The sequence below is a fragment of the Carassius carassius genome, chromosome 2 (genome assembly GCF_963082965.1).
Source record: "Carassius carassius chromosome 2, fCarCar2.1, whole genome shotgun sequence".
In the NCBI taxonomy this organism is placed as follows: Eukaryota; Metazoa; Chordata; class Actinopteri; order Cypriniformes; family Cyprinidae; genus Carassius; species Carassius carassius.
In genome coordinates, this window is record NC_081756.1 from 25,845,719 (window position 1) to 25,873,270 (window position 27,552).

Here is a 27,552-nt window from a genome sequence, read left to right on the forward strand (position 1 = left end):
CCACTGCCGCCAATCTGCATCACCCACCGAATCTTCCAGAGAAGGCGAGCGTGAACAGGAGCAAATTTTGGTAAGTATTCTGATTAATTATCTCCCTTTACTTTATGCCTCCGCATCCCCCCGATTGCCTCATAGACAGTCAAAGATTGTCTATGTAATTTCTCTACTGTGTGACAGAGAGTCGCAGGTTATGACGCAATCGTTAGCCTATTTTTTTTTTACAAAACTGCTTCTACGGGACCATAACGTAAGATACAAGGTAATGGAGCCTTTTATACATTTTCGTGTTTCTTTAGAAATAATTAATGGACAAATGGAGTCTTTAAACGCCTCGGATGTAAGTTATTCTCTGTCAAAGTGACGCCAAAATGAATGGGAGTCAATGGAATGCTAACAGCAGCTGGGGATCCGCTAGCCAATGGCGGCGCCCCGGGCTGCTTCAATAAAATATGAAACCCTGCCCCCCTGGATAGAAGCAGTGCCCGAATTAGTGGTGGAAATTATGATTCTTTCAAGAGATTCGTTCATTTTCAGTTCGTTCACCGAAATGATTCATTCAGATTCGTTCACTGATTTGTTCAGTGACAATTTCTTCGTATTACACAAAATACGCCAACAGGTGGCGAAAAAGAGTTATGTCTTAAAGGGTTAGTTCACCCAAAAATCAAAATTATGTCAGAATGCAAACACGCCTAGCACAAGAACGCCTTTTTTAACGGATCAGAGCATTCACACTGCACACGGTAAAAGGCTAGAAATAAAAAAGTGTGAAAATAATTAATATCTAGCACATGAGCATAGAGAGAGTTGTGAGCACACAGGACGCAGTTTAAGTGAGAGGAGACATGTTTTAAGTGCACACACTCTCTCCGGGTGAGAGTAGCATGTATCTGACCAAGCACGTATGGTTTTGTGTTAGAGGAAAGGAAATGGTCTCCGGTTACTATCGTAACTCCTCCCTTCTCCACTTTCGCTGAAATCTTTTTGGCTAACGCCAGTTGACGCAAAGCATGCAAATACTGACAGGTTCGCGGGCAGTATAAATTGCATGGGCACGAAAAATTACATCAGAAACACGACTGAACGCTAGCACAGCTGATCAAACAGCGACCACGGCGGCTAACGTAATATCTCGTTCCCGCCTCTTTAGGGAACCGAGGTTACAATAGTAATCAGAGACGTTCCCTTCTCGAGGCGGTAACTCAACATTACGTCATCTTAAGATGTATATGGGAACTGTATAAAATCCAGCCGTGAGAGCAGTGAAGATAAGCCCTGAATGGAGTCAATCACCCCCACACATAAGCAAGACAGTTCTAGTAAATGGCCGTGTGGCTAAGAGTGCTTCGCATCTGATAGGCAGAACTAGACCAATGAGGCATCTGCTCCGACCCAAACGAAATTTGTATATCTTCATGCAATAAACGTGAAGGCTGCACTAAACAGGGCAGACACAACACAAAAAGCACTCAAGCACGAGAGTTAAACACAGTCGACAGCTTGCTGTGACAACTGCATAAACCGTATAAACCATAACACAGAGTTAGCAACCATGGTAACTACTGTATAGCTGGTTATAACAGAATGAATAAAACTCACCGAAAGTACATGTGACGCTACAGAGGGTACATCAAGCTTGTAAAACCTGGCGAATGTGTTCTGGGAAGACCAGCCAGCAGCAAGACATAAATCCTGGATAGACATACCTCTAGCCCAGGCCCAGGATGAAGCAATTGCCCTCACAGAATATAGGATACAGGATATAGGGGATGTGTGCCGCTCTTATGGAGAGAAAGTGCCGGTCCTCCCACAACAGGAGACTCGCTGCCTGTTTGAATAGAACCGTGTTGTGGGTTCGAATCAGTACATGTTGCCGCTCCAATTTCGACCGAAAGGCTTGCAGGGCTAAGGACACTGCTTCCAATTCCAAACGGTTTATGTGCCACGTTCTCTGTGACTCCGACCACAGGCCTGAGGCAGTTACGCCCAGGCACACTGCTCCCCAGCCTGAAGTTGACGCATCTGTCGAGACCACGGTGCACTGCGTCACTAAACCCAAAGGAACTCCTGGGCTGAATATATCCGTGCTGTTCCACGGTCTCAGAGTGCTGACGCAACTGTGAGTGACCGTAATTCGCTTGTGGCCCAACGACCACGCCCTTGGTGGAACTCGAGCTTTTAGCCAAAACTATAGCGGCCGCATATGCAGCAGACCCAGATGGCACACTGAAGAAGCCTCCGTGCCTTCGAAAACAAACCTGAGGAAGCACCTGTGGCGCGTCACTATTTTAATATGAAAGTACGCGTCTTTTAGATCCACTGAGGCGAACCAGACCCAAGGCCGTATCTGTGCCAAGATCTGTTTCAGTGTTGTCATTCTGAATGCGCGTTTGTGAAGTGCTCGGTTGATGGGTCTCAGATCCAGAATCAGACGGAGTCCTCCATCCTTCTTTGGCACCACGAAGTAGTGGCTGTAAAACCTGCTTTTTAGCTCGCTCGGAGGGACGCGCTCTATCGCTCCTTTCTCTGAGAACTTTCTCTGTCTCAGAATTGAACGGTTTTGGGGCAAAGTCAGCGACGGGACCATGCCGTTGAAGCGGGGAGGTCTGCGTTTGAACTGGAGAGAATATCCGTGCTGAATAATTCCCAGTACCCATGGTGAAACACCTGGGATAGCCTTCCACGTGTCCAGGAAGTGACACAGCGGACGCGTTAGCTCTACGGCCACCGATGGCTTGTTTTGAACGGGGCCCTGCCCCCGCGAGGCTAGAAGTACTGGCGGGAGGGTGGCCCGCGGTGGGCATTGTATGGTGTTGGCACTCTCGCGCCCTCGAGAGGCCATTATAATCATGGGTTGTAGCTCTGCGCTGCTCTGAGACAGGGCGAGTGACACAGTGCTGGGTGCACGAGGAAAAGAAAGCTCCTTTTGGGAAAAGATACATGTTTTTATTGTGGAACTCACACAAACAGCATTTAAACACACATTGCGTATCCAGAACCGGACCTCGCGGCTGAAGACTGGAGTGAGCAACGAGGCATGACATGGCTCATCGCTTTGGTGCGCTTCTGCGTCTTGGAGAAACGCTCCGTGACCGACTCCACGACGTCACCAAAGAGGCCGGAGGGAGTGACTTGAGCGTTTAAAAGCGTCCTGCGGTCCGTGTCCTTCAGGTCAGCTAGGGTAAGCCATAGGTGCCTGTTAAGGACAACCATGAACCCCATGGAATGGCCGATGGCTTGAGCGGAGCACTTGGTAGCCATCAGCGCGAGATCAGTTGCTGTGCGCAGATCCCTGATGACGTCAGTGTCAACCGTGCCGCCGTCAATGGATTGAAGCAGCTTTGCCTGGAACACCTGGAGTATAGCCATGGCCTGAAGAGCAGAAGCTGCCTCCACTGCAGCAGCATAGGCTTTGTCCGCCTGGTGGGCTGTGAACCTGCACGGCTTGGAGGGCAGGCTGCGGTTCGAACCCAATGCTGAGGAAGACGGGCACAGGTGCGCAGCAACAGTCTCCTCGACGGGGGGCACATACCCATGGGCCTCCGTCCCGTCCACATGCGCGAACATGGCCTGCGTGGCAGAGTAGGTGCGCGCCGATTGGGGTGCAGCCCACGACTTCACAACGTGCTCGTGTACGTCTGAGAAGAATGGGGTTCTTCTTCTCTATGTGGCCTGGCGGTGGCTTGACTGGAGGAACCACAAGCCCAGATTACTTTTCACAGGCTCGTCATGTGCGTTCCAGGTGAGGTCCCGCTCCGTGATGGCCTTGCTGAGGATCCTGACGAGCTCCTCCTGGAGGAGTGGGGGTGATCCGACTGAGATGCCCAATCATTCTCTGACGCAGAGAGCGACATGGAGTTGTCTTCCTCGCCAGCTCCGAAGGCGATGAAGTTCAGGATGGCTTGGAGGGGGGCGGAAGCTATCATCCGCGAAGCTGACAGCGTCAAACTCGTCTTGGGGCGGGGGAGGGCCCACCAGCGGGCCCATCATCCCCGCTGTTGCCTGAGCCACTTCCCTTCTGGCTCTGAGGGCACGCACTGGCAGCTTGGCGCAGTGGGCCCACGTTTCATCCATAAAAGCCGCCTCGGCGTGGGCGAGGCCCAGGCATGTAACACAGAACTGGTGAGGGTCCTGCGGGTCAAAGGGACCCACACAAATCTGACAAGTAACAGCCATTGGATGCGGAGAGGAAACGGGTGAATAATACTCTAATGCAACGATAGCAAAACAAGACTTCTAAGCGTGAAGACAAAACTTCTAGCGTGAAGAAAGAGATTCTAACGTAATTTTCGCGCCCATGCAATTTATACTTTCCGCGAACCTGTCAGTATTTGTATGCTTCGTGTCAATTGGCCAGCGCCAAACAATAAGATTTCAGCAAAAGTGGAGGAGGGAGGAGTTCCCATATTCGTCTTAGCTGACGTAATGTTGAGTTACCGCCTCAAGAAGGGAACTGCTTTTGAGCGGAGAGATTCGCTCTCGTGCATTATTTCAATGTGCTTTTGCATTACAATAATGCGCTCTCGCAGCTGCTTCTGCACCGCTCACACATACTGTATACACACTGCAAACGGAGTACGTGTGAACCTCTATAATGTATAACAAATATATTTCAACACCTGAGGAACCGCTACAATTAATGAGCTCTATTTTTCTTTTTTTTCCTTTTTTTTGTCCATATCGCACAGCCCTAGTTCATTCAATAAATACAGTTAACAATCTAGCTTCTGTTATTAACCCAACAATAGCGGGATCAGTTACATTTTTTTTGCAGTGGGCCGCGCAAACATATGTGTGTGGTTGTGTGGGTCGCGAGTTGAAAAAGGTTGGGAACCACTGTCTTAGAGAAAATTAAGTCATTATAACGAGAAAACGACTTTCATTATGTCAAGATAACGAGAATATTAAGTCGTTATTACGAGAAAACAACTTTCGTTATGTCGAGATAACGAGAAAATTAAGTTGTTATAACAAGAAAACAAGAAGGAAAAAAATTATAATGCATGGCCGCTTAAAACTTCCGTAAAATGTATTTATCAAAGACTATATAGAATACGCCGTAGAAATACAACCGTGTCACGTGTGAAACTCGTTCGCGAAATCTCCACCAGTGGGCGCAAATTGGACAGCTGGCACCATTGCTCTGTAAGGCTGGAATTATGACAGTTTTATTTGTAAATGTGGACAAAACATTGAAATAAATAAAATATGTCTTTTATTAAGGTTATTTTGAAGTTACTGAAGACTGCTTTAATCACTGCTGAAACATATGAATGCCACTGCTGAATCTGACTGAGGCCCTCCAGTGAGTTTGGAAGTCATTTAATTATTTTCTAGAGCTTTTTGAAGTCGCATATTTCTTGCGGGCCTTCAGTTGCCTTATATGTAGTCACCTGCATCTTTTGCCACAGTTGCCCCTTTTTGTTCTGCTGCTTTGTCACCCTCTAAATCCAGTCTTTCTTAAGCCATTTAAAATATTAGTTTATATACCATTGCTTTTACTGAAAATGTTTTTTATATTCTTGATCAACACAAAAATCTGTTCTTTTATGAAAGTCTTTTTTAATAAATGATATATAGTTATGAACATATACAATATTTTATATTGCACTAACACTAACCCCCTCCCCCCTCTCCAATGGGACCCCCACAAAACTTGATTCAGTTCGATCACTGGATAGAAGTAAGGTGCTTTCAATGAATTGTTCTGTTGAGGAAACAAATAAATAAATGCATAAACATATGTATCTCCTGACCCAAAATATTAAGGAAATTTAAATGTGTGAAAGTATTAACAAATTACTTTCATCGAAACTTAACCCCTTAATCTCAGAAAAGTCTTTCTTTCTGCATCAGTATAATGGACATGTTAAATATTTCTGTAGCTATATTATAAATTTTTTTATGTATACGTGAATGTTAACCAAAAATGTTTGGGCACTAACGGAACATTGATATATAAGATTAAATCGAATGAAATCACATTCTACTGGTTTATTTTTGAGAGTCAACGTTTGTTTTGACCTTGTGGGGGTCTTGGTTACAAAAAAAAAAAAAAAGAAGAAAAAAAGCTATTGATCCAACAGTTGAATGACCATCAGTTTGTTCATGGCTCCTCCCTGTCGAAAAGCAACCAGCTCCTGCATATATGAAAAACCTCTTCTAAATCTCTTTGACATCTCAGCTACAAAACCTCCAACTCAATAATACAGAGACACTGAGAATGGAAACAAAAGTTTTCATCTGTGTTCTGTGTGCCTGTTTGGTCACACTTTTAGTTCATAAGGTATGTACAAATATTTCTCCTATAGCATTAATCAGACGCTCCTGACAGCTTCAGTGTTGCGGTTATTGAAAAACAGTTACTAACACAGTGTATGTATTTCTGGTTTGAGATGTAGGCCTATGTATATTTAGATTAATTGATGAATGACTAATGATGAAAATAAATAAAGTCCCCGATTGTATTTGTTATTTAGCCTATGTCCACTGTACTGTTCAGAATTGGTTTAGCGGTATATCTTAGCTAATTTTCATAGTGGATATAGTGACAAAATGTTTCAAAATTATTTTTTTTGTATCGTTCACTATCACTTTTAGTGTTGATTTTAATAATACTACCTGATCTTTTCACAGACATCATCAGCTTCAATAAATGATGGCATATTTCTATCAGACAAACCGACTGAGGTAATTAGCTACCTTTAAAATTATACATTTAAAACAAGCAATTACACTTTTGTGTCCAAGACAAAGTGTTTATAAATGCAGTGTGAAATGACAAAAGTATGAACATTCACAAAATACTTTTGTATTAATTCATGATGGAGACATCATAACTTTTAACAATTATGCTTTAAGAGAGTAAACCACATTTTTTGCCTCATTAATATCTACAGCAAGCACCTGTTAATGGAAGTAATTACGATCAGGTCAGTGCCATTTTTGCTTTAAACGTAAACATATTAGAAGCCATAGTCATACTATATCATCCTGTAAATCTCACCTCTAGTGAGATCAAGAGCTTTAAAAGATTTCAGATTAAATTTATGTTCTTTGATATATATCTTCTGATTTTTATCCACAACAGATGACTAACCATACCCTAAATACAAATACAACCCAAGAAAGTATGTCAGAAAAGACCATTGCGCTGAATCTTGCAGAGGTACTGTTCAGTGCTTTCATTTCTCATGAAAAAAAAAAGAAACTAAACTACTTGTGTATATAGAAGCATATGGGTAGCGATATTCAATTTGGGATGTAATATGCAAAATGACAATGCAATATGTAAAATGGCAAAGCATTTCTGTATTTACATTTACATTTTCCAATACATTTGTGCAACGTTTGGTGCAAAATGAAAATTAAATTACATAATTTTCATTTGCCATTTCATACACCAGTTTTAATATGTAAAATGAAAACTAATTTTAACACTTTATAAGTTGCAAAATGAAAATGAAAATGTATTACAGAAATGATTATATATATAATATATATATATATATATAATATGGAGGCCCCATATAGTGAAGTGTTTAATGGTTTTCTTTCACCAGAATGATGGGAAACAAAACAACACACAAGACTCAAAGACAACTCAAGGTTTACAAAACCCCGAAGATATGTAAAGGTAAGTCAAAAATTTCATGCTATTCAAGTAATATGCATATAATTGCAATTTTTCATTTTTACATTATTTGTTAAAAGTTGTTTAACTCCTTTTTTTTTTAGATTAAAGACTGAGAACTGGATATCAACCTGTTAAACAGTCAACCCCTGATAAAATGGCATGCTTTAATGTTTGTTGAGCGAATTACCTTTGTATTGTAGGACATATAACATCACATGCAAAAGATGTGCCTGTGTAAATGTACAAGAAAAATAAGAAACCCAACTCATGACTGCTATGCTACACATGGAATGATATAACATCGAGAGTAAGCTATTATTGTATTAGAGTATATCAAAAGAAGAGAATTGCAATTGTTTACGAAGTAAATATGAAAAAGTACACTGATAAAAAATATTCTGCTTGATTTACTTAAATCTTGAATAAATTTATTACGTAGATCAGTCAAGACTAGTCTTTGTAAAAACTACTTAAAGTTTCTGTCTTTTGAAAGAATATATACACATATACAGGAAGGGTTAAATAACAATTTTATTAGCCTGTGTATGCTTATCAAAAGGTTAAATGTTCAGTATTTTGTGATAATGTCAAAATAATTTAATTAACTCTCCATTGGAAAAGATGTACCTGGGATAAAACTTAATAACTAATTTGGAATCACATCTCTATAACTGTGATAATCCGTGGATTATTTGTTCTTAAATAACATAATATGAAAACTATATGAAGTAGCCAACAAGCCTACAAAACTACCAATGTTAAGTGCCAAGATCATCTGATTTATAATCTCTTGGGTAGAGGTTTAAACGCTAGGCCTAGACACTGTGAATGGAGAAATCATAAAACCAAGAGGATGTTGATCATTTAGGCCTATGTCTTCTCACATTCATGTGTTTGTATTTCTTGTCAAATTACTTAATATACTGTCCAAAATGATATCCCATTTGTTAGTCAAAAAAGGATTTGGACTTGTATGGTTTGTACGATTGTGTTTAAGATGGGATAACCAGACCAATCCAGCAGATATATTTCAGGGATTATTTTAACATGCCCCTAATCTAATTTGACCTGAGACAGAGGAGACTAATAATTGCCTGACTAATCCTTGCTTATGGTTTTTATATTATTATTGTATATGTTTAGACTGAAACTTTAGATTTTATGTATTAGAGTTAATTTTGTGGAAGCTTGTGATGAATAAGCAGTGTCACCGTGGACATGTTGACTGCAGTAAACACTGGACCACAACCTGCCCCTCGGGTCCTGGCCTGTCATTCAGACACACACAAGAGAAGGGAGACAGAAGAAAGAGAGAGTGATGGAGGAAGAAGAGGGGGGTCCTGGAGGAGCTAGTGACGTATTCCCAGGCCCCAGCATCTCCGCACTTCTAAGCAGCAAGTAATGAGCTTAACCACACAGCTTCAGTGCAACGGGGTCAATCGCTCGGATTATCACACTCCAATTTGACATCACAATCCTCCGCACCTCTCTGTTTTTATGTTCTTTTTTTGGAAACCTTTGAACCTTTTCTAACCTTGACCTTTCCTAATTTTTTATTTCCTTTCTATGATCTTTATTCTTGTAGGTGAAAATTGATACATTAAACTTTCACAGGTTCAGAGAGGACTGGCAGCTCAAATATGGACCGTAGTTCACTCTAGCTGAGACAAAGGGTGTATAAGAGTTGTTGAGGTAGGGGGTGGATGGTAGCTTTTGGAACAGGGATTCACCTTTTTACCTTTGAAAACATAACCCAATGCCACTGTCCAGCAACAAGGTCGCTGACGATGGAACTTCAGCACAGCCACTGCAAGAGGGGAAAGCAATGGTGGACTCCCTCGTCAAGGTGAGCTGATATTACATGATCCAATAACCGATCGTTCCTCTTAAGTCTAAACAAACCTCCACACTTTTTGAAGAGTTTTGTGGTGATATCATTTCTAATAATCAGAGCACCGTTTATTCATTTTTCAATAACAGACTGAATTTTATACAAAAACATAATATAATTTAAATCTTTCCCTGGATATTATATGTTGTCAAGTTTTCTCTTGTGTGGTCTATTACCAAATATCATGATAATATTTTTTGAAGAGTTCAACAATTAGATATAAAATGAAGAAAATCATTTGTCATTTCTTTTCCATCATATTTAAGACGTGATAAAAAACGTACAGAGGTTTAGATCAAAGATGTCGAAGCATGTGCGTGTCCTCATTTCTCCTTATTTTCAGGGTGAACATGAAAGCATCTTTTAATGGTTCCTCAAGCCTTAGGGTGAAAAGGCACTATCTCTGAATAGAGATGATCTACGCTCCACTGCTTGATTATCTTCAGTGTGAGCCAGTGACTACCCCAACAAAATTACCTGTTTAATCGGTTCACCATAGTTATTAATTTTTTTTTTTTTTTTTTTAATGATCAGCATTAAACAAATGGCCATAGACAGCATGCAGCCTACTGAACCAAGGTCACAAAAGTTTCCAAAGCTTATCCTGAAATAGCCATCTTATGATAAGCAGATTATAAGTAATATTTTTCACTTAAACTTATCCTTAGTCTATGATGTTTGATAACCTGAACAGTTATCTTGATTTATAAAACCAATATACCTTTGATTTTATAACCTTTTTATCATAAAAAGATCATGTGATACTGAAGACTGCAGTAATGGCTGCTGAAAGCTGAAGCATTGCCATCACAGGAATAAATGACATCTTAAAATTGCCCACATTAAAATAGAAAACGTTTAATAAATATTGTAATAATTTAATATTTCACAATATTACTGTTTTTACTTTATTTTTGATCAATTAATTGCAGCCTTGGTGAGCATAAGAGATGTCTTTCGATTAAAAAATCAAACCAACTCCAAATGTTTGAATGATAGTGTAGAATATATACATATGGAAAATGTGGATTTGGGTTAGATTTAAAGTTTTCTTCCAAAAACTCCTAGATATGTCCTTTTTCCTTACTTCTAGAATTGGAAAAGCAGTTTTTTTCCCACCACAAGCAGTATTGTTTGTTGTAAAAGAAGACTTTCTTTGTTTCTTTTTCTTTCTTTTTTACACTTTCTTTGTGCTGTAGAACTTGGGAAGGACCTAGTCAGTGATGTATTGTATTACAGGCATTTGTAATATGTCATTATTAATAAATGCACTCAGAAAAGTTTGGCTGATGTAGCCTATTATATGTTATTCTGTGTGATGTAATGTAATGAAATCCTATGGTGCCATCAAAACTTTTCTATTTATGAATACATTAATGTTAAAGGTCATAACACCATAGCTGTTCTGATCTGACTCAGGTGGTGGCATGTTATCGGCACTTGGCCTCCTGTATTGGTGGATGCATGGACAACTCCAGCCTAAGACGTGATCTTCTGCAAACACGAGAGCGAGCTCAGACACTAGCGATGTCCTGCCGAAACCACCTGACAGCTCGACTGAGGGATAAAACATTAGCGGAGGCTGAGAGGAAGGAAACAGAGCTGCTATGGGTGGCATTCTCCTCTTGTCTGGAGCTCTTACATGCAGATATGTGCAAGGTTTTCACCATGGTCAAGCACTTTTCCTTGGCCAACAACAGTACCATGGTGCAAACAGGCATACAGGGTAAGCATGCATAGCTGTAGAAATGTCATAACTAATTATTTAAGACTGAGTAGCTAGTGACAAAGTAACTTCTGTATATTCCTCAAACTAATTAAATGTGGATATTAATACAATTTCAGCGAAATTTGGCTTGAAAAATCATTGTCAAGTGGCCATTGTCCATTATTCAGTCTTTACAATGGCTTAGAGCTATACAACTCTTTGTGTACTGTTTTTTTTCTCCTCTGAAAGGCATTTTGTCAGCTGAACAATTGGTATGTTGTTAAACAACAGCACAGTCCATTGACTGCACTGTACTTCTGTCCCTAAGCCTCGTTTTCATTCCCTTGAAAGAGCTAGTCTGATTGAGGTCTCCTGGAATGATTGGTAGTAACTGTAACTGTAATTGTGACTGCACGTTAATTGTCACAGTCCTGTTATAAGCCTGATAAAAGTGTTTGCTTAAGCAGGGGGGTCAACAGAGGTGGCAGCACGGGCTCTGAGCCTGCCTGACCTGCAGGAGGCAGGTGACGGGTCGCAGACGTCCAGCGTGGAGGGTCAGGAGCAGAGTCAGCTGGAGCAGGAGATCGCACAGGTGGACCGTACGCTGGAGGACATGGAGCTGAAGGTCAATGTGCTGCGCTGGACAGTGGAGGCGCTGGGTCCTCAGAATGGTGACCCCGTCAGCACTGACAGCGCTTCGCTAGCGCTGCTGTCCATCGACGAAGAGGCAGCTCAGGGCTTTTGCAGTCGCAGCCAGATGTTTGCAGCAATGATGCTGTGTGGTGTGGCAATCTTTGCCGTGGTGCTGTCAGTGTGTGTGGTGTTCCTGATCTGAAGTCTTATCACTTGTCTTGTGTAGGCCTTTTTGTTTTTCCAAGGTCTCTTCAGCTGTGTTCAGCCAAACATCAACAGTCTGTGTACTTATTAACTATGTAACAGTTTCTTACTGTTGATCTCAACAGCCTGTGACTCCTTTTTAAATCAAAAACATTGCCATTAATTTTGAGTGTGTGATCATTTATAGCAAAGGTAAGCATGAAGAATGAATCTTCGGTCTAAAGCTGAATTGTAATGTGAAATTTGGGCAAGTAGTAAAATCTGATTTATATACTGATGTACTATCAGGATGCTGTGCATAAACACAAGATTGGTTTACTGCAGCTCATGTTATGGGCGTTTCATAGGCTGGTTCATCATGTTGTACCTTCAGAACTTTGCTCATCATCTGTTTTCGTTTTTGAGCGAATACAGTATCAAAACTGTAAAACATTTTATCCTTTATCTGTTACCTAGCAAATGTGTACTGTCTTCTCAAAACAGCATTAACCGAAACGCATAGGGCTTTAATATGTTGTGCACATGTTTTTATCTATTGTGGCTTTTAATTAGGTTTAATTATGTAGTTTTGTAACTGGTGTAGAAACCTATTACAAAAGCCAGAAACAATAGAATTGTTTGTTTTAATATGTAAAATGTTAGTCAGTGCTACCTGATATTAATACTCTAATTACTAATTATAAACAAGAAGGAGTAAACTGATAATAAAAAATAATTAATTTACAGGAAAAAAATCAAATATTGTAATTAGCCTACCTCAGTATGAAGGCTGCTTCTTCAAAGACATCCTTCATGCACTGTAATGTCTTCACTTTCAAATATCTCATGAATATTATATTTTGTAAAAATAAATACAATACTTAAAAAATTTTCAAACAAACTGTTAGAACATGTTTACTATATATGTGTCATGAGATCTGTTAGGCAACATTAGACTGAAATTTAGAGTCAATTTCCATGTTTATTGCTAGAAAGTTGTAAAATCACACAACACACACAATTAGGGGGTTACGCTGTAGCGGTATCCCATTTTTTGTCAACAGTGTAAACAATACTGTAAGCAATATTTCATCTGACCTCCTGAGGTTGACAATAAACATGTTCTGGAGCATCTATTTTCACTTACCATTTGTTGAACAATAAAAATGCTTTATTTTTTATTGTTTGAGGCACTACTTTGTACTTGGAAAATCCCTGTAGCCTATATAATTTAGATAAACTCGTCCTCCACAGATCTTACACTTTATATACACAGTGCTTATTTTTGGCAGAATGAGGTCTGCACACCATATAGGGTGGATTAGTGTTATGTGGAACACTGACTAATGTGGGACACCTAAGTGTTAATGCGTTTATCTCTTCTTTTACAACATTAAAGTGAACATGATTGGTGTTGGATATCAAGCAGGGGTGTCAAGTCATTGAAATCACTTGACTTTCTGGAAATTATTTCAGAAATGTGTCCAAGAAAATCAACAAACAGAAAGTACCTCTTGTAAAGTTTACAAATTACAAATTATATTTGTGATGATGATTTAGACATCAAATTTTGCAATTTAAAATGTGTTAAAAATATTTTCTATTTAAATAAATCTTTGTTGTCCCACTTTAGAAAAGGATGTTTCAAAAGTGGGACAGCATGTTTTGACTCATGTGGGACAGTCAAATATACTATGTTATTCAATTGATAAAATGCGCATTAAGAAGCTTAGATGCCATAAATATAATTTTGTCAATTTTGGAGCTTATAATTCAGCAGTATTTTATAATTCAGCAGTATTTAAGTTTTAAGATCCAGATTCACAATTTAGCGACTAGAGGACAATGGCATCCTGGACCATGATGACCATTATAATTTGATTAACACAAGCTTTTGAAAAAATATAAATATATATTAGAAGTAAGAAGTTTAATAACAGTTCCATGTTCCAAGGCATTCCATGTTCCAAATTTTACATCTTTTCAAAAATTGTTTATTAAATTATTTTGCTATCTTCATTAAGTTCAATTTTAAATGTTTTACTTAATTACATGGTTATTATTATTGTGGTAAATAATAAAATAATAAATTACTTTAAATAATATAAGATACATGTTATAAAATTCTATTTAACATTCCATAAATTAACATACAGGTTCCTTTTTTTTTTTTTTTACTTATGAAGAAAACAAACACACTGTAGGTCTACTAGCCTAAATCAATAAAGCAAACATGGGTATGCACATTTAACCAGGAGTGTTAAATCTGAAGTTTACTTTGTAAAAAAAAAAAAATTTACTATTTATAAGCCAAAACATAGTGTCCCAGATTTGAGCATGAGGGGTCCCACATTAGAAAATCCACAAATTCTTAAACGTTTTGGCACAAGGAGCACTAATATATTTATATTTACATTTACATTTATTCATTTAGCAGACGCTTTTATCCAACGCGACTTACAGATGAGGACAGTGGAAGCAATAAAAAACAACAAAAAGAGCAATGATATATAAGTGCTATATAAAAAAAGTCTCTGTTAGGTTAACACAGTACACGTAGCATGGGCTTTTAAATAATATAATAAATAAAAAGAAAACATAGATTAGAAAAAGAATAGAGCAAGCTAGTGTTAGAGGTCATTACACACACACTATATATATATATATATATATATATATATATATATATATATATATATATATATATATATATATATATATATATATATATATATATATATATATATACACACACACACACACACAATTGCATAATAAATGAAAAGAAAATAGAATACAAAAAGATTAGAAAGGTAGTTAGATTTTTTTAAGAATAGAATTAGAATAGTGAGTGCTAAAGTTAGAGGGTAAAATAAAGATGGAATAGATGTGTTTTAAGCCAATTCTTGAAGATGGCTAAGGACTCAGCTGCTCGGATTGAGTTGGGGAGGTCATTCCACCAGGAGGGAACATTTAATTTAAAAGTCCGTAAAAGTGACTTTGTGCGTCTTTGGGATGGCACAATCAAGCGATGTTCACTTGCAGAACGCAAGCTTCTAGAGGGCACATAAGTCTGAAGTAACAAATTTAGGTAAATGGGTGAAGAGCCAGTGGTAGTTTTGTAGGCAAACATCAATGCCTTGAATTTTATGCGAGCAGCTATTGGTAGCCAGTGCAAATTGATAAACAAAGGTGGACGTGTATTCTTTTTTTTCGCTTATTAAAAATTAATCTTGCTGCCGCATTCTGGATTAATTGTAAAGGTTTGATAGAACTGGCTGGAAGACCTGTCAAGAGAGCACTGCAATAGTCTAGCCTGGACAGAACAAGAGCTTGAACAAGGAGTTGTGCAGCATGTTCCAAAAGAAAGGGCTTGATCTTCTTGATGTTGAATAAAGCAAATCTGCAGGACCAGACAGTTTTAGCAATGTGGTCTGAGAAAGTCAGCTGATCATCAATCATAACTCCAAGGCTTCTAGCTGTTTTTGAAGGAGTTATGGTTGATGTGCCTAACTTGATGGTGAAATTGTGATGAAACGATGGGTTTTCTGGAACCACAAGCAGTTCTGTCTTGGCAAGGTTGAGTTGAAGGTGATGGTCCATCATCCAGCAAGTAATGTCTGTTAGACAAGCTGAGATGCGAATAGCTACCGTCGGATCATCAGGATGGAATGAGAGGTAGAGTTGAGTGTCATCAGCATAGCAGTGGTATGAAAACCATGTTTCTGAATGACAGAACCTAATTATGCCATGTAGACAGAGAAGAGAAGTGGTCCAAGAACTGAGCCCTGAGGCACCCCAGTAGTTAGATGTTGTGACTTGGACAGCTCACCTCTCCAAGATACTTTGAAGGACCTATCTGATAGGTAAGACTCAAACCATTAAAGTGTTGTTCCTGAGATGGCCTTTGCCAGTAGGGTTGATGGGAGGATCTGGTGGTTAACCGTGTCAAAAGCAGCGGACAGATCAAGCAGGATAAGTACTGAAGATTTGGATTCCGCTCTTGCCAATCTTAGAGCTTCAACAACTGAGAGCAAGGCAGTCTCAGTTGAATGTCCACTAATATATGTGCCATTTCCCCTTTAATTACAATTTCTGAAAAAAATATTCTGATTTAGATATGAAACATCTTGGGGATTTCATAATGATATAATTTTGATGTATCATTTTGGCCTCATATGGAATGATGCACAAGTCAAAATGGCTAAAAGTGTCCCACATTACCCTAATCCACCCTACATCTAATCTCTGCGATTAGAAATGGATTTAGCGGAATAAGGACTAATCATTATTTAAAGTCTGACACGGAGTCTGTTCGGCTGTTGAGAGGTTCACGCATTTTGGTCAGAAGTATGTATGTATGTTTATGCCATTAGAAGTGATGCACACGTTTGTTTACTTATGACCAGTTCTCTATGATTTGCGTTTTCTACTCACTACTTGTTCCCTTTATTTCAGAGTTGACCACATTAGTTAAAACTCTACAGTATGACCTGAAAAAATCTGACATCTCTAAGTCTGGCAATAGGAAGTTATTATTTGACACTCATGCAATGGTTCATCTGCCTGAAGAAAGCGGTAAGATTTCTTGTCTGTTTCTAAAATGTTCGGGCTAATTCCAGTTCAATGATTCATCAAAATGTTCTGTGTCCTTTCACTATTCATGACCCAGCAGGCAGAGGTCATTGTCAATATAATGGTAAATATCACATTCAGACACGGTCGCTATGTATGGTGACATGCAGCCAAAGCGCAGCAAGTGAGATTTTTCTTGTCTTTCCATGCCGTTCTGATTATTTGAGTGGACTCATGACCTGTGACCATCACTTATTGATTTAGCTAATATGAGGTGAATCAGAGCTCTCATGCGGTGTAACTTTCTGTATTCAAAGTTACATCACTGTCAGATTATATCATTATATCTGTACTGTTTACTTCACTGGTTTGCAACCCTATTTCATTTACATTATACTTTAACAGATGTTTTATCCAAAGAAACTACCACACTTAATTTTGTGTTGCTGCCCAAGCTGAATTCTGACTTCCTGGCCTGTTTATTTCCTTTTCAGCTGTTGTGTGGATGAGGTAGCGGCAGAACATGTGAGAGCAGACTGTATAGTGCATTATGGGCCATCTTGCCTCAGCCCATGCAGAAGACTATCCCTTCTGTATGTGTTTGGGAAAAGACCTATTGATGTCCAGCAGTGTGCTGCAGCCTTTAAAGAGCTTTATCCTGACTGCCAAAGTCATGTGATCCTACTGTATGATGTCACCTATTCACATGCTATAGGTAAATGTTACTGTTTAGTGTATGCTGCTGTTTAATAATGCTTATTTTCATGAATGTGTGCCTGAAGTTCATTTATCCCATCTCTCCTCAAGTGATCTCAGGACGCTTTTGTGTGATATCTACCCCCATGTTGTGGTCTCTGAGCTGAAACAGAACAGCTGTGTGGACACTGATGACATAGATTCACAGGATGATAGAGTCATTTTTAAATTTGGCAGACAGTTTCGTGTAAAAGCTGGGCAGAGTGTTGATAATTACAGTATGTTTTACATTGGCCAGGAAGGCCTGACTCTTAAAATCTTCATGATGACCTGGAACCATTGTGCCTTCAGCTCATTCAATCCAGAAACACACACAGGACGAGTGGAATCAGTTCAAATCAACAAGGCACTGATGAAACGCTATTATGCCATTGAGCAGGCCAAAGACGCTAGTGTGGTGGGCATTTTAGTGGCACCCTGGGTGTCGCCAACTATCTGACCATCATAGAGCAGCTGAAAGACATTATTCACAAAGCAGGCAAGAAGAGCTATATGTTTACTATGGGAAAGATCAATGTTCCCAAGCTCGCTAACTTCTTGGAAATTGGTGTTTACGTGCTAGTTTCCTGTCCAGAGAACGCACTGCTAGATTCAAGTGAATTCTACAAACCTGTGGTGACTCCCTTTGAGATGGAGTTGGCTTGCAACAAGCACAGAGAGTGGACTAGAGAATATGTGACAGAATTCAGAGATTTACTGCCTGGTATGTCATTGTGTCATTTTAACAAATAATCCTAGAGCACTAGAAAAGAACTGTGATATTTCTATTGGGTTGTTTAATGTACTAATATGGGCTTTGAATGATGTCAATGTCCATAAACTGTATGGGATTGTTCTGGGCATCTTATTAAAAATATATGTTGTAGGTGGAAGCAGTTATGTGGGCTTCCCTGAACTAGACCAGTCTGCCATTGAGGAAGAGACCGCAGATGTCTCTCTGATCACAGGAGCTCTGCGAACTTGTTCCATCACCTCATTGGAGATCATAAATGGCACATCTGGGTCGTCTTCACTCGTCCCAAGGAATCAGACTCTCACACAAACACAGCAGGTACAGAGCCATACTGAACTGTAGTTACAGTAGTAATTCTTAATAATTGGAGTTGAAAAGTTTGAGTCATGTAAATGTAGAATACAATCATGATCTTTTTGTTTTGCAGCATCATTTTTGGCTGGCCATAGTTGGCAGGGACTGGAGCCTAAACTGGGGTAGATGCCAGTGGTGAAAGCTGTGGAGGAACAGAGAGGCATTGCAATCGCTTACGAGGAGGAGGGTGTGGGAAATAAAGATGCTTCAACACCTCTTCAAAAATCATAAATAGACATAAATATAAATAAACAAGTAATTTATTATTGGACTTTCATAAGAAATCATCAGAGGATTACTAACACTCACAGCACATGAATCGCATCATTATACTTGAGATGTAATTGTAATAATACATCTTTTGGGCACACGTTTTAATTCCCTTGGAAAGGGGGAGTGTTACTTCTGCTACTGGTCAAAAATCAAGCAAGGCAAATTAATATTTGTTAAACCGAAGTTGTTCTATTGTGCTGCCAATGGTAGCAAATTATAGAAATTGAATTTAATAAGAAAAAAATATAAATTTCAAGACAAGTCAAGTCTGCTTTATTGTCAATTTCCACATGTACAGTACATACATACAGAGAATCGAAATTGCGTTACTCTCAGCCCCCGGTGCATAAAGATAACATTAACATTAAAGCCTAAAAATCTAGATCAAATATAAAATGTAGATACAACTATACAATAAGGGAATGTAAAAAAAGACATATAATAAAATTTAAAAAAAAAGTTAAATAAAGCAGTGCAAGGCAAATGGCAGATAGAGTGCAAATCAATGACGTCTTCAATGAGCCAAAAAAAAGCTCACGTTACTCCTCTCCTCATCAGGTTACACTGGCTACCAGTAGCCGCTCGCATCAAATTCAAGGTACTGATGCTAGCCTACAAGACGACCACTGGCACGGCACCAACATACCTAAACTCACTGGTTAAATCTTATGTGCAATGTCATCTGCTGGTGTTGGTCCATTGTGTTTTTTTGAAAACCAAAGTCACTGCAACAGTTTACCAAGAAATTTTGGAGCACTTCATGCTTCCTTCTGCTGACCAGCTTTTTGAAGATGCTGATTTCATTTTCCAGCAGGATTTGGCACCTGCCCACACTGCCAGAAGCACCAAAATTTGGTTAAATGACCATGGTGTTGGTGTGCTTGACTGGCCAGCAAACTCACCAGACCTGAACCCTAGAGAGAATCAATGGAGTACTGTCAAGAGGAAGATGAGAAACAAGAGACCAAAAAATGCATATGAGCTGAAGGCCACTGTCAAAGAAACCTGGGCTGCCATTCCACCTCAGCAGTGCCACAAACTGATCACCTCCATGTCACGCCGAATTGAGGCAGTAATTAAAGCAAAAGGAGCCCCTACCAAGTGTTGAGTACATGTACAGTAAAGTACAGTCAATATACTTTCCAGAAGCCCATCAATTCACTAAAAATGTTTTTTTTATTGGTCTTATGAAGTATTCTAATTTGTTGAGATGGTTTTCTATGTTGTGAGCCCAGCTAAGGCAATCTGAATCTTCTCTTAGCGAATAGGCCCAGCCCGTGCTCTGAGAGAGAGGAAGAGATCAGCTCCATATGTCACTTGCTTCTTTATTTCTTGTTTCCTCATTTGCCAGTTTAATAAATTCACTTTTTTGGTGTTAGTAAACCACAATTATTAAAGGATTAAATTTTTTTTCTAACAAGCACTTATTTTATTAGTTGCTTTTAGGTGTGAAGCACATATCACACATCTTTTAAAAAAAGTGCTGTGGTTATCAGATGGTAAAACATGCATGATACCCTCATGTACACCATGGTGCTAAATGATTATTGACCAGTGTATTTTGGTATTAACATGGTATTCCAGTGCCTGAAAAAACAACAACATTTCCTAAGAACCAGGGTCAAGTTTGAATACACATCACTTTCTGATTAAGGTTAAGTATTTCCCCACAAAAGAGGTTCACATGCTCTACAGCAACTGGAATGTCCTTTATCACCATATTCCAAATAAAGACAATCACATTATTTTCCTACAGCTATTATGATGTCCAGAATCACTTATCATTCAGATTAATTAACTTTGTCATTCTGCAAGTTAATTTAATCAATGCAATGCTCTTGACATCAGTATAGAAACAAGCACTAAATTTTAAAATGTGGGACATGAGATCATCTGTATATTTATTTGTGTTCCATTCTTTCAATTTATTTTCATCACTATCCTAAACGTCTTTCTGTGATAGCTTGAATTTTTTTTTTTTGGAAGGCAACGAAAACAGAGCAAAACATTATTGAAACATTATCCAAGCATGCTACTACAGTGCACTGCATAAATTAGTACACCCCCTCTGAATAAATATAAAAGATGTATTTTCTTAATGATCACTAATATAATTCATGGAAAGATGACAACATTTTAACCTATTAAACATACTTAAAAACAACAAAATATATGCCAATATTTTCAGTAAGATAAGTAAATTAGCCAATTTTGTTTAAATGAAGGATTGCAGAGATGAGTACACCCTAGATTTAATTCAGAAAATGTATAATATTCTAGGACTTCATATGTCCTCCAGAACTTAAAATATACTGCTCTGACCCTTCTTACCACTGAGTGTACAAGTTCATAACAAATTTTCATATCTGTGCTGTTTAATTCCTGGACGACCTCCTTAAATGCTCTGTTCTTTAATGGGGAGTTTTCTCAGCTCGTCCTACAGAAACCCCCACAGCTGCTCGAGAGCGTTAAGACTGAATGAAATACATGTCCACTGAATATATTCATTGTCATGCTGAAAAAAATGCCTAATAATGCAGGGAATGAGGGGAGGGTAGCATCTTCTGTTTCAAGTTTTTGTATTGCTAATTGCTGTATTTGTTCAGTTTCAGAGTTCACACCTATACTTTTTTCAAAATGAAAAGTCTTGTTTTGTATTAAACTCGCACCCATAGACATGTCTGTGCTCGCACCTATCAGCACATGTGTGCCTCTTCCGAAATTAGAGAGAGAGAAATTCGTGTTTATTTAAGTTTTTTGATAAATGTATTTGGAAAAGTCAGTTTTAAACCCAAGGTACAGCCTTTTTGTCGCTGGTTGCCCGAGCAACCGCCGGAGCTACAGGGAAGAGGAAACAGCCAGTCCAGCTTAAAGAGCGCCACGGTTTGGGATTCATGGCATTTCCTGTCAGTGTAAATAGACAGTCGGCTGACATGGCTTCACTTACAATGCACGACTGCCTTTGAGTAAACAAAAGGACGTTTAACGAAGCTTTCTCAATGAAAGAGCCATTCTCCACTGCAGATGCATGCGGCGGAGGGTTAACGTGCTGATGTTAGCAAGCTAACATGGACCTTGGATCAATGCTCTACAACAGTTTGAAAGATGTAACATGGAGTACGACGACACTACTCTTGGATAGACTTGTTAGTGCCTACAGACTGCCACAGATTGTGAGGTTGGACAGCGGTAAGGTTTGTCCTGAGCTGTGTTGGTGTTGTGGTGTTTTTGTGTAGCAGCTGCGCGTGGGCGCTCGCGCTCCTGCGGAATTCCAAAAATTAGCCGCTTCGCGCGCTAAGCTAACGCGACACTTCACTGCAGGAACACATTCAGAGGAATACACGAATTGAGTGCTTTACTGACATAACTTACACAGTCGACATCAAAAGTGATTCATTTTGTAGTTGTTCTGACTCGGATACAGACCCAACATCCAAATAAAACGCGAAAAAAAGATGCATAGATTTTAGCAAGCTAACGCAAATTAGCCAGAGGCCAGAGAGTTGACTCCACTCCAGGGAGTCAAAACACCGACCTCGTAACATTTAATGTGTATCATCTATGAAAAACCTCTTCGAGTTTTCTAACTAGACAGCGAACCCCGCAACACACTCAGAATATTTACACACTTACATGAATATTTACAGTTTGGCGAGGTGCTGTTTGTACTCGAGAAACTCTATTCGTAAAGCACCAGTGATATAGTCCGATAACTTAACAGAGTTGTTTGTTAATCACTGCGTTATTATAAACTGATTGCAGTGTAAGTGCTGTTGTGTGTGAGCTGAGCTTTGCGTAAAGCTGGAGGAAGTCATAATGTCAGGGGAACTAGATCATTATCATTATGGGAACTGGACCACTATCATTAGACTCTCTGATCTGACTGATCCCTTATGAGTGATCCCTTATGACTGGGTACAACAGACACAACACCTAGCTCACCTCTCATATTAGATTGTGTGATTGCTCTGCTTACAAATACTATATCTTGTCACTATATAAACAAGAGTCAAGTTATGCCCTTCATGTTATTTGAAATCTGTTTTGTAGTGGGCTGACAGCTAAACCTTTAAGCACCACTTAACTGTGTTTTTGTTTTTTGCACCATTGTATTATTTTTATATATATCTTTACAAAACTACACTATTAAGGTCACTGTTCCACACTGATGTGATATTGTTTTGCCTCAGGGGAATCGGTGGAAGGGCTGAGAGAAAATGACTACCTCTTGATTCATTCATGCCGGCAGTGGACCACAATTACTGCCCATAGCCTAGAGGAGGGCCATTATGTCATCGGACCGAAAATCGAGATCCCTGTCCATTATGAGGGTAAGGCAACTCAGTTGTAGTTATAGTGCCGTGTGTACTGTGTCTAGAAATGTCTTTTGTTCTTTCTGACACTTTATGCATTTTAAAAAAGAAGGCAAAAGAAAGAAAAGTTAGTCTGCTAAGATTCACTGTTTTCTTGCTACTTATTAAAACAGAGGTAGCAAAAATGTGCTGCTGTATTATTTCCCATCTGCTTGTAGTTGGAGTTCATTAGCTAATTGGTCTCTTCATAATAGATATTCCTCTGGCTATGGGGAGGGTCCAGTTGGCCACTTAAGGGAAAAAAAACCTTTCTTTGAATTTGGTTCATACAGACCTAGCATACTGTTAGTTTAATATACATATTTCACTGTTGCAGCATTTTAGATAATTTGGCAAATTTTTTTGTATTTTTATTTTTCCATTTCAACCTTCCCAAATGTATATTTATTTCTTTACTTTGAACTGAAATGGCCAAACAACATCTACATGAAATGGTGTGTGTGTCTGTGTATATGTGTCTATATATATATATATATATATATATATATATGATGTCATGAGGTTACAAAATTGCTCTGTTTGCTGTTGTTTACAGGCCAGTTTAAGCTGCTGGAGCAGGACAGGGACATTAAGGAGCCAGTCCAGTACTTTAACAGTGTGGAGGAAGTGGCCAAAGCATTCCCTGAGCGAGTTTATGTCATGGAGGAAATAACCTTCAATGTCAAGGTCTGGTTTTGTGCTTGCAGCAGGCAGCGTTTTTGATTTAGACCCCCTGCACTAATGTATCTTAGTATTGGCATAACCTAATCTGCCTTAATCATAATGGTCCAGGCATTGTGTGTGTAATGTGAAATATCTATTCAGGATTTCAAAATGTACAGCCGTCCAAGGTCTTCTGTAAAACTAGCATTATTTAGAATACATTTTTAGTTTGTTGTTCAAATTGCTGTTGTTGTTCTCCCAGATGGCATCTGGAGAAGCCAACGAGGACACAGAAGTGTACAACATCACGCTGAGCACTGGGGATGAGCTGACACTAATGGGCCAGGCTGAGATCCTCTATGCCAAAACATCACGAGAAAAGTCACGCTTCAACACAATCTTCAAACGCATCGGCAAGCTTAACTCCATCAGTAAGCTTGGTCGCGGAAAGATGCCCTGCCTTATCTGCATGAACCACCGCACCAACGAGAGCATCAGCCTGCCTTTCCAGTGCCGCGGTCGCTTCAGTACCTGCTCCCTGCTGGAGCTACAGATGCAGGAAGGAGAACACACTATTCGCACAATTGTGGAAAAGACCAGGTTACCTGTGAATGTCATGGTGCCCAGCAGCCCGCCACGTAATCCGCATGACCTCCATTTGATCCGTGAAGGCCACCGATACAAGCTGGTCAACATCCAGACCAAGACAGTGGTGGTGTGTTGTGCATTACGGTCGAACAAAATACTGCCAGTGCACTTCCCTTTGCATGTGTCCACAGCACTGCCTCGTTTACTGGTGCCTGAAGGACTGCTTCAAGGAGAAGCCTGGCTGGAGACAGTGGTCCACCGCTGGTTTGCTTACTGCCAGGAGCAGTTTGACATTGATGACTACTCTAGGGCAGTCCGTGACATGCGGGTGGATTGGATTGAGGATGGCAAAAGCCCTAGAAAAAGTAGCGCAGGTGGAACGGGAAGTGGGAGTGCCATCTGCAACAGCAGCGGAAGCGATGGCTGCCCCTCACACGTGCATTTGCCAAGTTCTCTAAGCTCGGCCCGAGATGAGCTCACACAGTCATTTCATCGCCTGTCTGTCTGTGTCTACGGTAACAATCTCCATGGGAACAGCGAGGTGAATCTTCAGGGTTGCGTTAGCTTATGTGGAGATTGTGTGCCAGCAGAAGCTCCGGATGCAGATTATCTGTTCCCTGAGCTGCAGGAGAGTTCTTCTGGCTCTCTTAAAGCAGACGTGCCGTACGAGGAGCTTTGGCTGGATCATGTGAAGAACCCTGGATGTGTGCTAGACCACATCGAGGGGGTTCGAAATTCGACTGTCTCTGGATGCACAGCTGTACTGCCATACCCCACAGCAGGCCCCACAAGCGCCTCGCTTGGTGTAGATGTCAGTCTACCTCCACCTCCGGTGCCTCCAAAGTCTGAAGCTGTGAGTTCATCTTAATAGTCTGTATCAAAATGATTTTTTTTAAAAATCCTTAACCAGTAAAACACACATTACTGGAAGAATCACTGCTTGAACTAGTGCTCAAATGGGAACCTTGATATCAAGTTTACATTAACGTGTTTTTAGAAAACCTTATTAATTCTACCGATTAAAAAAATCCATGATTGTAAGGTTATTTGTCTGTTTTTCATTCTCCGATAAGGCAAAGTTTATTCTGGGCTTACATAGTGACTTATTTGTGTACTCTGTTGGTCAGTCACTAGAGGTCTAATTATTTTCCAAGTAGGAGTAAAGGTTACATTTAGTATGTTTTCAAGGTCTATTTGATAAATTTTTTGGCACGCTCAAGACATCTCTATCTGTATTCATTCACTCCCCCAATAAAGTAACTGCAATATTCACATTTCTAGAGCCAAACTGTTTTTTTCTTGTTACCTTGGCAGGTGAAGGAGGAGTGCCGGTTGTTGAACGCTCCACCGATTCCACCGCGGAGCTCCAAGCAGGCAGGTTCAAGCAGTACCACAGTGCCATACCCTCCTGCCAAGCCACGTCAGACAGACACACGCTCCCCAAGCCCAACACTATCCTATTACTCATCCGGCTTACACAACATGTGAGTTATGCACTGTTTGGATTGACAGAATGGACATTGGTTTTATGTGAACTGCACTACTTTATGACTAAATGATCCTCTTCTCCATCTCTCAATAGAGTTGGAGAGGGTGAGTCTCAGAGTGAGTCAGTTGATCAGAACCATGCATGTTACCCATGTAACTGGATCAGACCAAATGCCAGCGAAGGCTCCAAGCCTCACCCTTGCCTCAGTCCTTCGGTCGATGCCTCTTTCTCCCGCCTTTCCTGGCCAAACGATTTCTATGGTGCAGAGTCCTATAAAGGTGAAGACTTCCCGACAGTCCACTGCCGGAGTTACTCTAGTTATCCTCGGAAGAGGACCCCCGGTACTCCTAAAGCTTGTCCCTCAGGTTTATTAGACTTCAACGGGCGAGCGAAAGGTGATGGGGGCGCTGCGGCCTCCAAGGCTCAACAGGTTTCCCAGTCTGCCCAGTTTTGCACCAAATCCACCAGCTACACCATGGAAATGTGCAGAGACAAATCCACAGAGGAATGTAACACTAAGCAAAACCAGTCCTGCCCTATATTGCCTCCAAGAACCCCTAAATGTAACGATACAAAGAAAGATGCAGATCCCACTACTACAGCCACAGCCGATGTGGATGCTCTGGAACTTGAGTCCAAAGGCTGCTCACTTGATCGACCGCATCACGGCACTACAGATGTGTTCTCCATTTCGTATCCTGTAGCTACAGGTTTGTCTTGGCAACCACCAAGCAATCTATCAGGTATCTCTATTGAGGAGGTTTCTAAGTCACTACGGTTCATTGGTATGTCAGATGATGTTGTCTCATTGTTTGTGCAAGAAAAAATTGATGGAAATTTGCTCCTGCAGCTAACGGAGGAGATTCTGTCAGAAGACTTTAAGCTAAGCAAACTTCAAGTGAAGAAACTCATGCAGTTTATTAATGGCTGGAGGCCCAAAATGTAAGCCAGTCCAGAGCAAAACACATGCAACGTGCTGGAGCGATGCAGCCGTAAATATTGGCCTTCAGTATTGCATTAGACAGTTTTGTATCTCAATGCTATGCACAGTCTTGTAATGATTTTAGTAGCCATTTTGTTTAATATATACATGTATGTATATAAATCTATATATTACTTGCTTTATGTATTAACCTGTACCCATCTCTATGTAATCTCTCTGACCTTATGGTACATGCACAACAGACTTTTATTTGCTCAAACCCAAAGTCTTTGGAAAAACCTGAAGATATTTTGACCCAATCTGTGGCCTACATTTCTTTGGTTGCTGATTAATAAAGATGATTGACCTGATTAGGTGTTTTTTATTACTTGAACAAATCTTTTTTTGGTTTCCCATTATAAGAAATAATATTTGCACCTCATAATAATTAAGTTATCCTTTACCAAGTTGTGACACTAAACATGGTGCTAGTCACACTTACTTGCTGTAAATAAAAATGCTCCCAGCAACATCATTTCTACACTAGTGATTAATGAAAGTTGATGTGTCAAAATATAAAAGTGGAGAGGATGATGCCTTACAATTTCAAATCAGATTTTGTTGACTTTGTAGACTCAAGTATGACAATTCTGACATGTATAGATGCTTTATTTGATGACTAGTTCCCTTCAAAGCAGTGCAATGGAATATTACAGCTGTGTTGTTCAGTTTATCAGCATAAGGTCTGTTTAGTTTAATTTATAGTATATAGCCGAACATTACTACAAAACTGTCA

The 27,552-nt window shown here is 39.8% G+C and overlaps 2 protein-coding genes and 1 pseudogene across 2 annotated transcripts; all 3 read left to right on the forward strand.

Moving 5' to 3' along the window:
* Positions 1–6,117: 6,117 nt before the first annotated feature.
* Positions 6,118–13,230, forward strand: LOC132107534 (regulator of G-protein signaling 9-binding protein B-like). Its single transcript, XM_059513658.1, has 8 exons — positions 6,118–6,286; positions 6,637–6,690; positions 6,900–6,932; positions 7,091–7,168; positions 7,563–7,636; positions 7,738–9,482; positions 10,947–11,253; positions 11,703–13,230. Exons 6-8 carry the CDS (start codon positions 9,393–9,395, stop codon positions 12,068–12,070), a joined length of 765 nt encoding a protein of 254 aa, XP_059369641.1. The 5' UTR covers positions 6,118–6,286; positions 6,637–6,690; positions 6,900–6,932; positions 7,091–7,168; positions 7,563–7,636; positions 7,738–9,392; the 3' UTR covers positions 12,071–13,230.
* A 3,548-nt stretch (positions 13,231–16,778) lies between these two features.
* LOC132098809 (2-(3-amino-3-carboxypropyl)histidine synthase subunit 2-like) lies at positions 16,779–18,700 on the forward strand (annotated as a pseudogene).
* A 2,859-nt stretch (positions 18,701–21,559) lies between these two features.
* Positions 21,560–27,127, forward strand: LOC132107546 (GRB2-associated and regulator of MAPK protein 1). The gene is made up of 6 exons (XM_059513665.1): positions 21,560–21,931; positions 22,933–23,073; positions 23,651–23,781; positions 24,020–25,198; positions 25,660–25,829; positions 25,928–27,127. The coding sequence occupies exons 1-6, from the start codon at positions 21,811–21,813 to the stop codon at positions 26,778–26,780; spliced, it is 2,595 nt and encodes an 864-aa protein (XP_059369648.1). The 5' UTR covers positions 21,560–21,810; the 3' UTR covers positions 26,781–27,127.
* Positions 27,128–27,552: the final 425 nt, after the last annotated feature.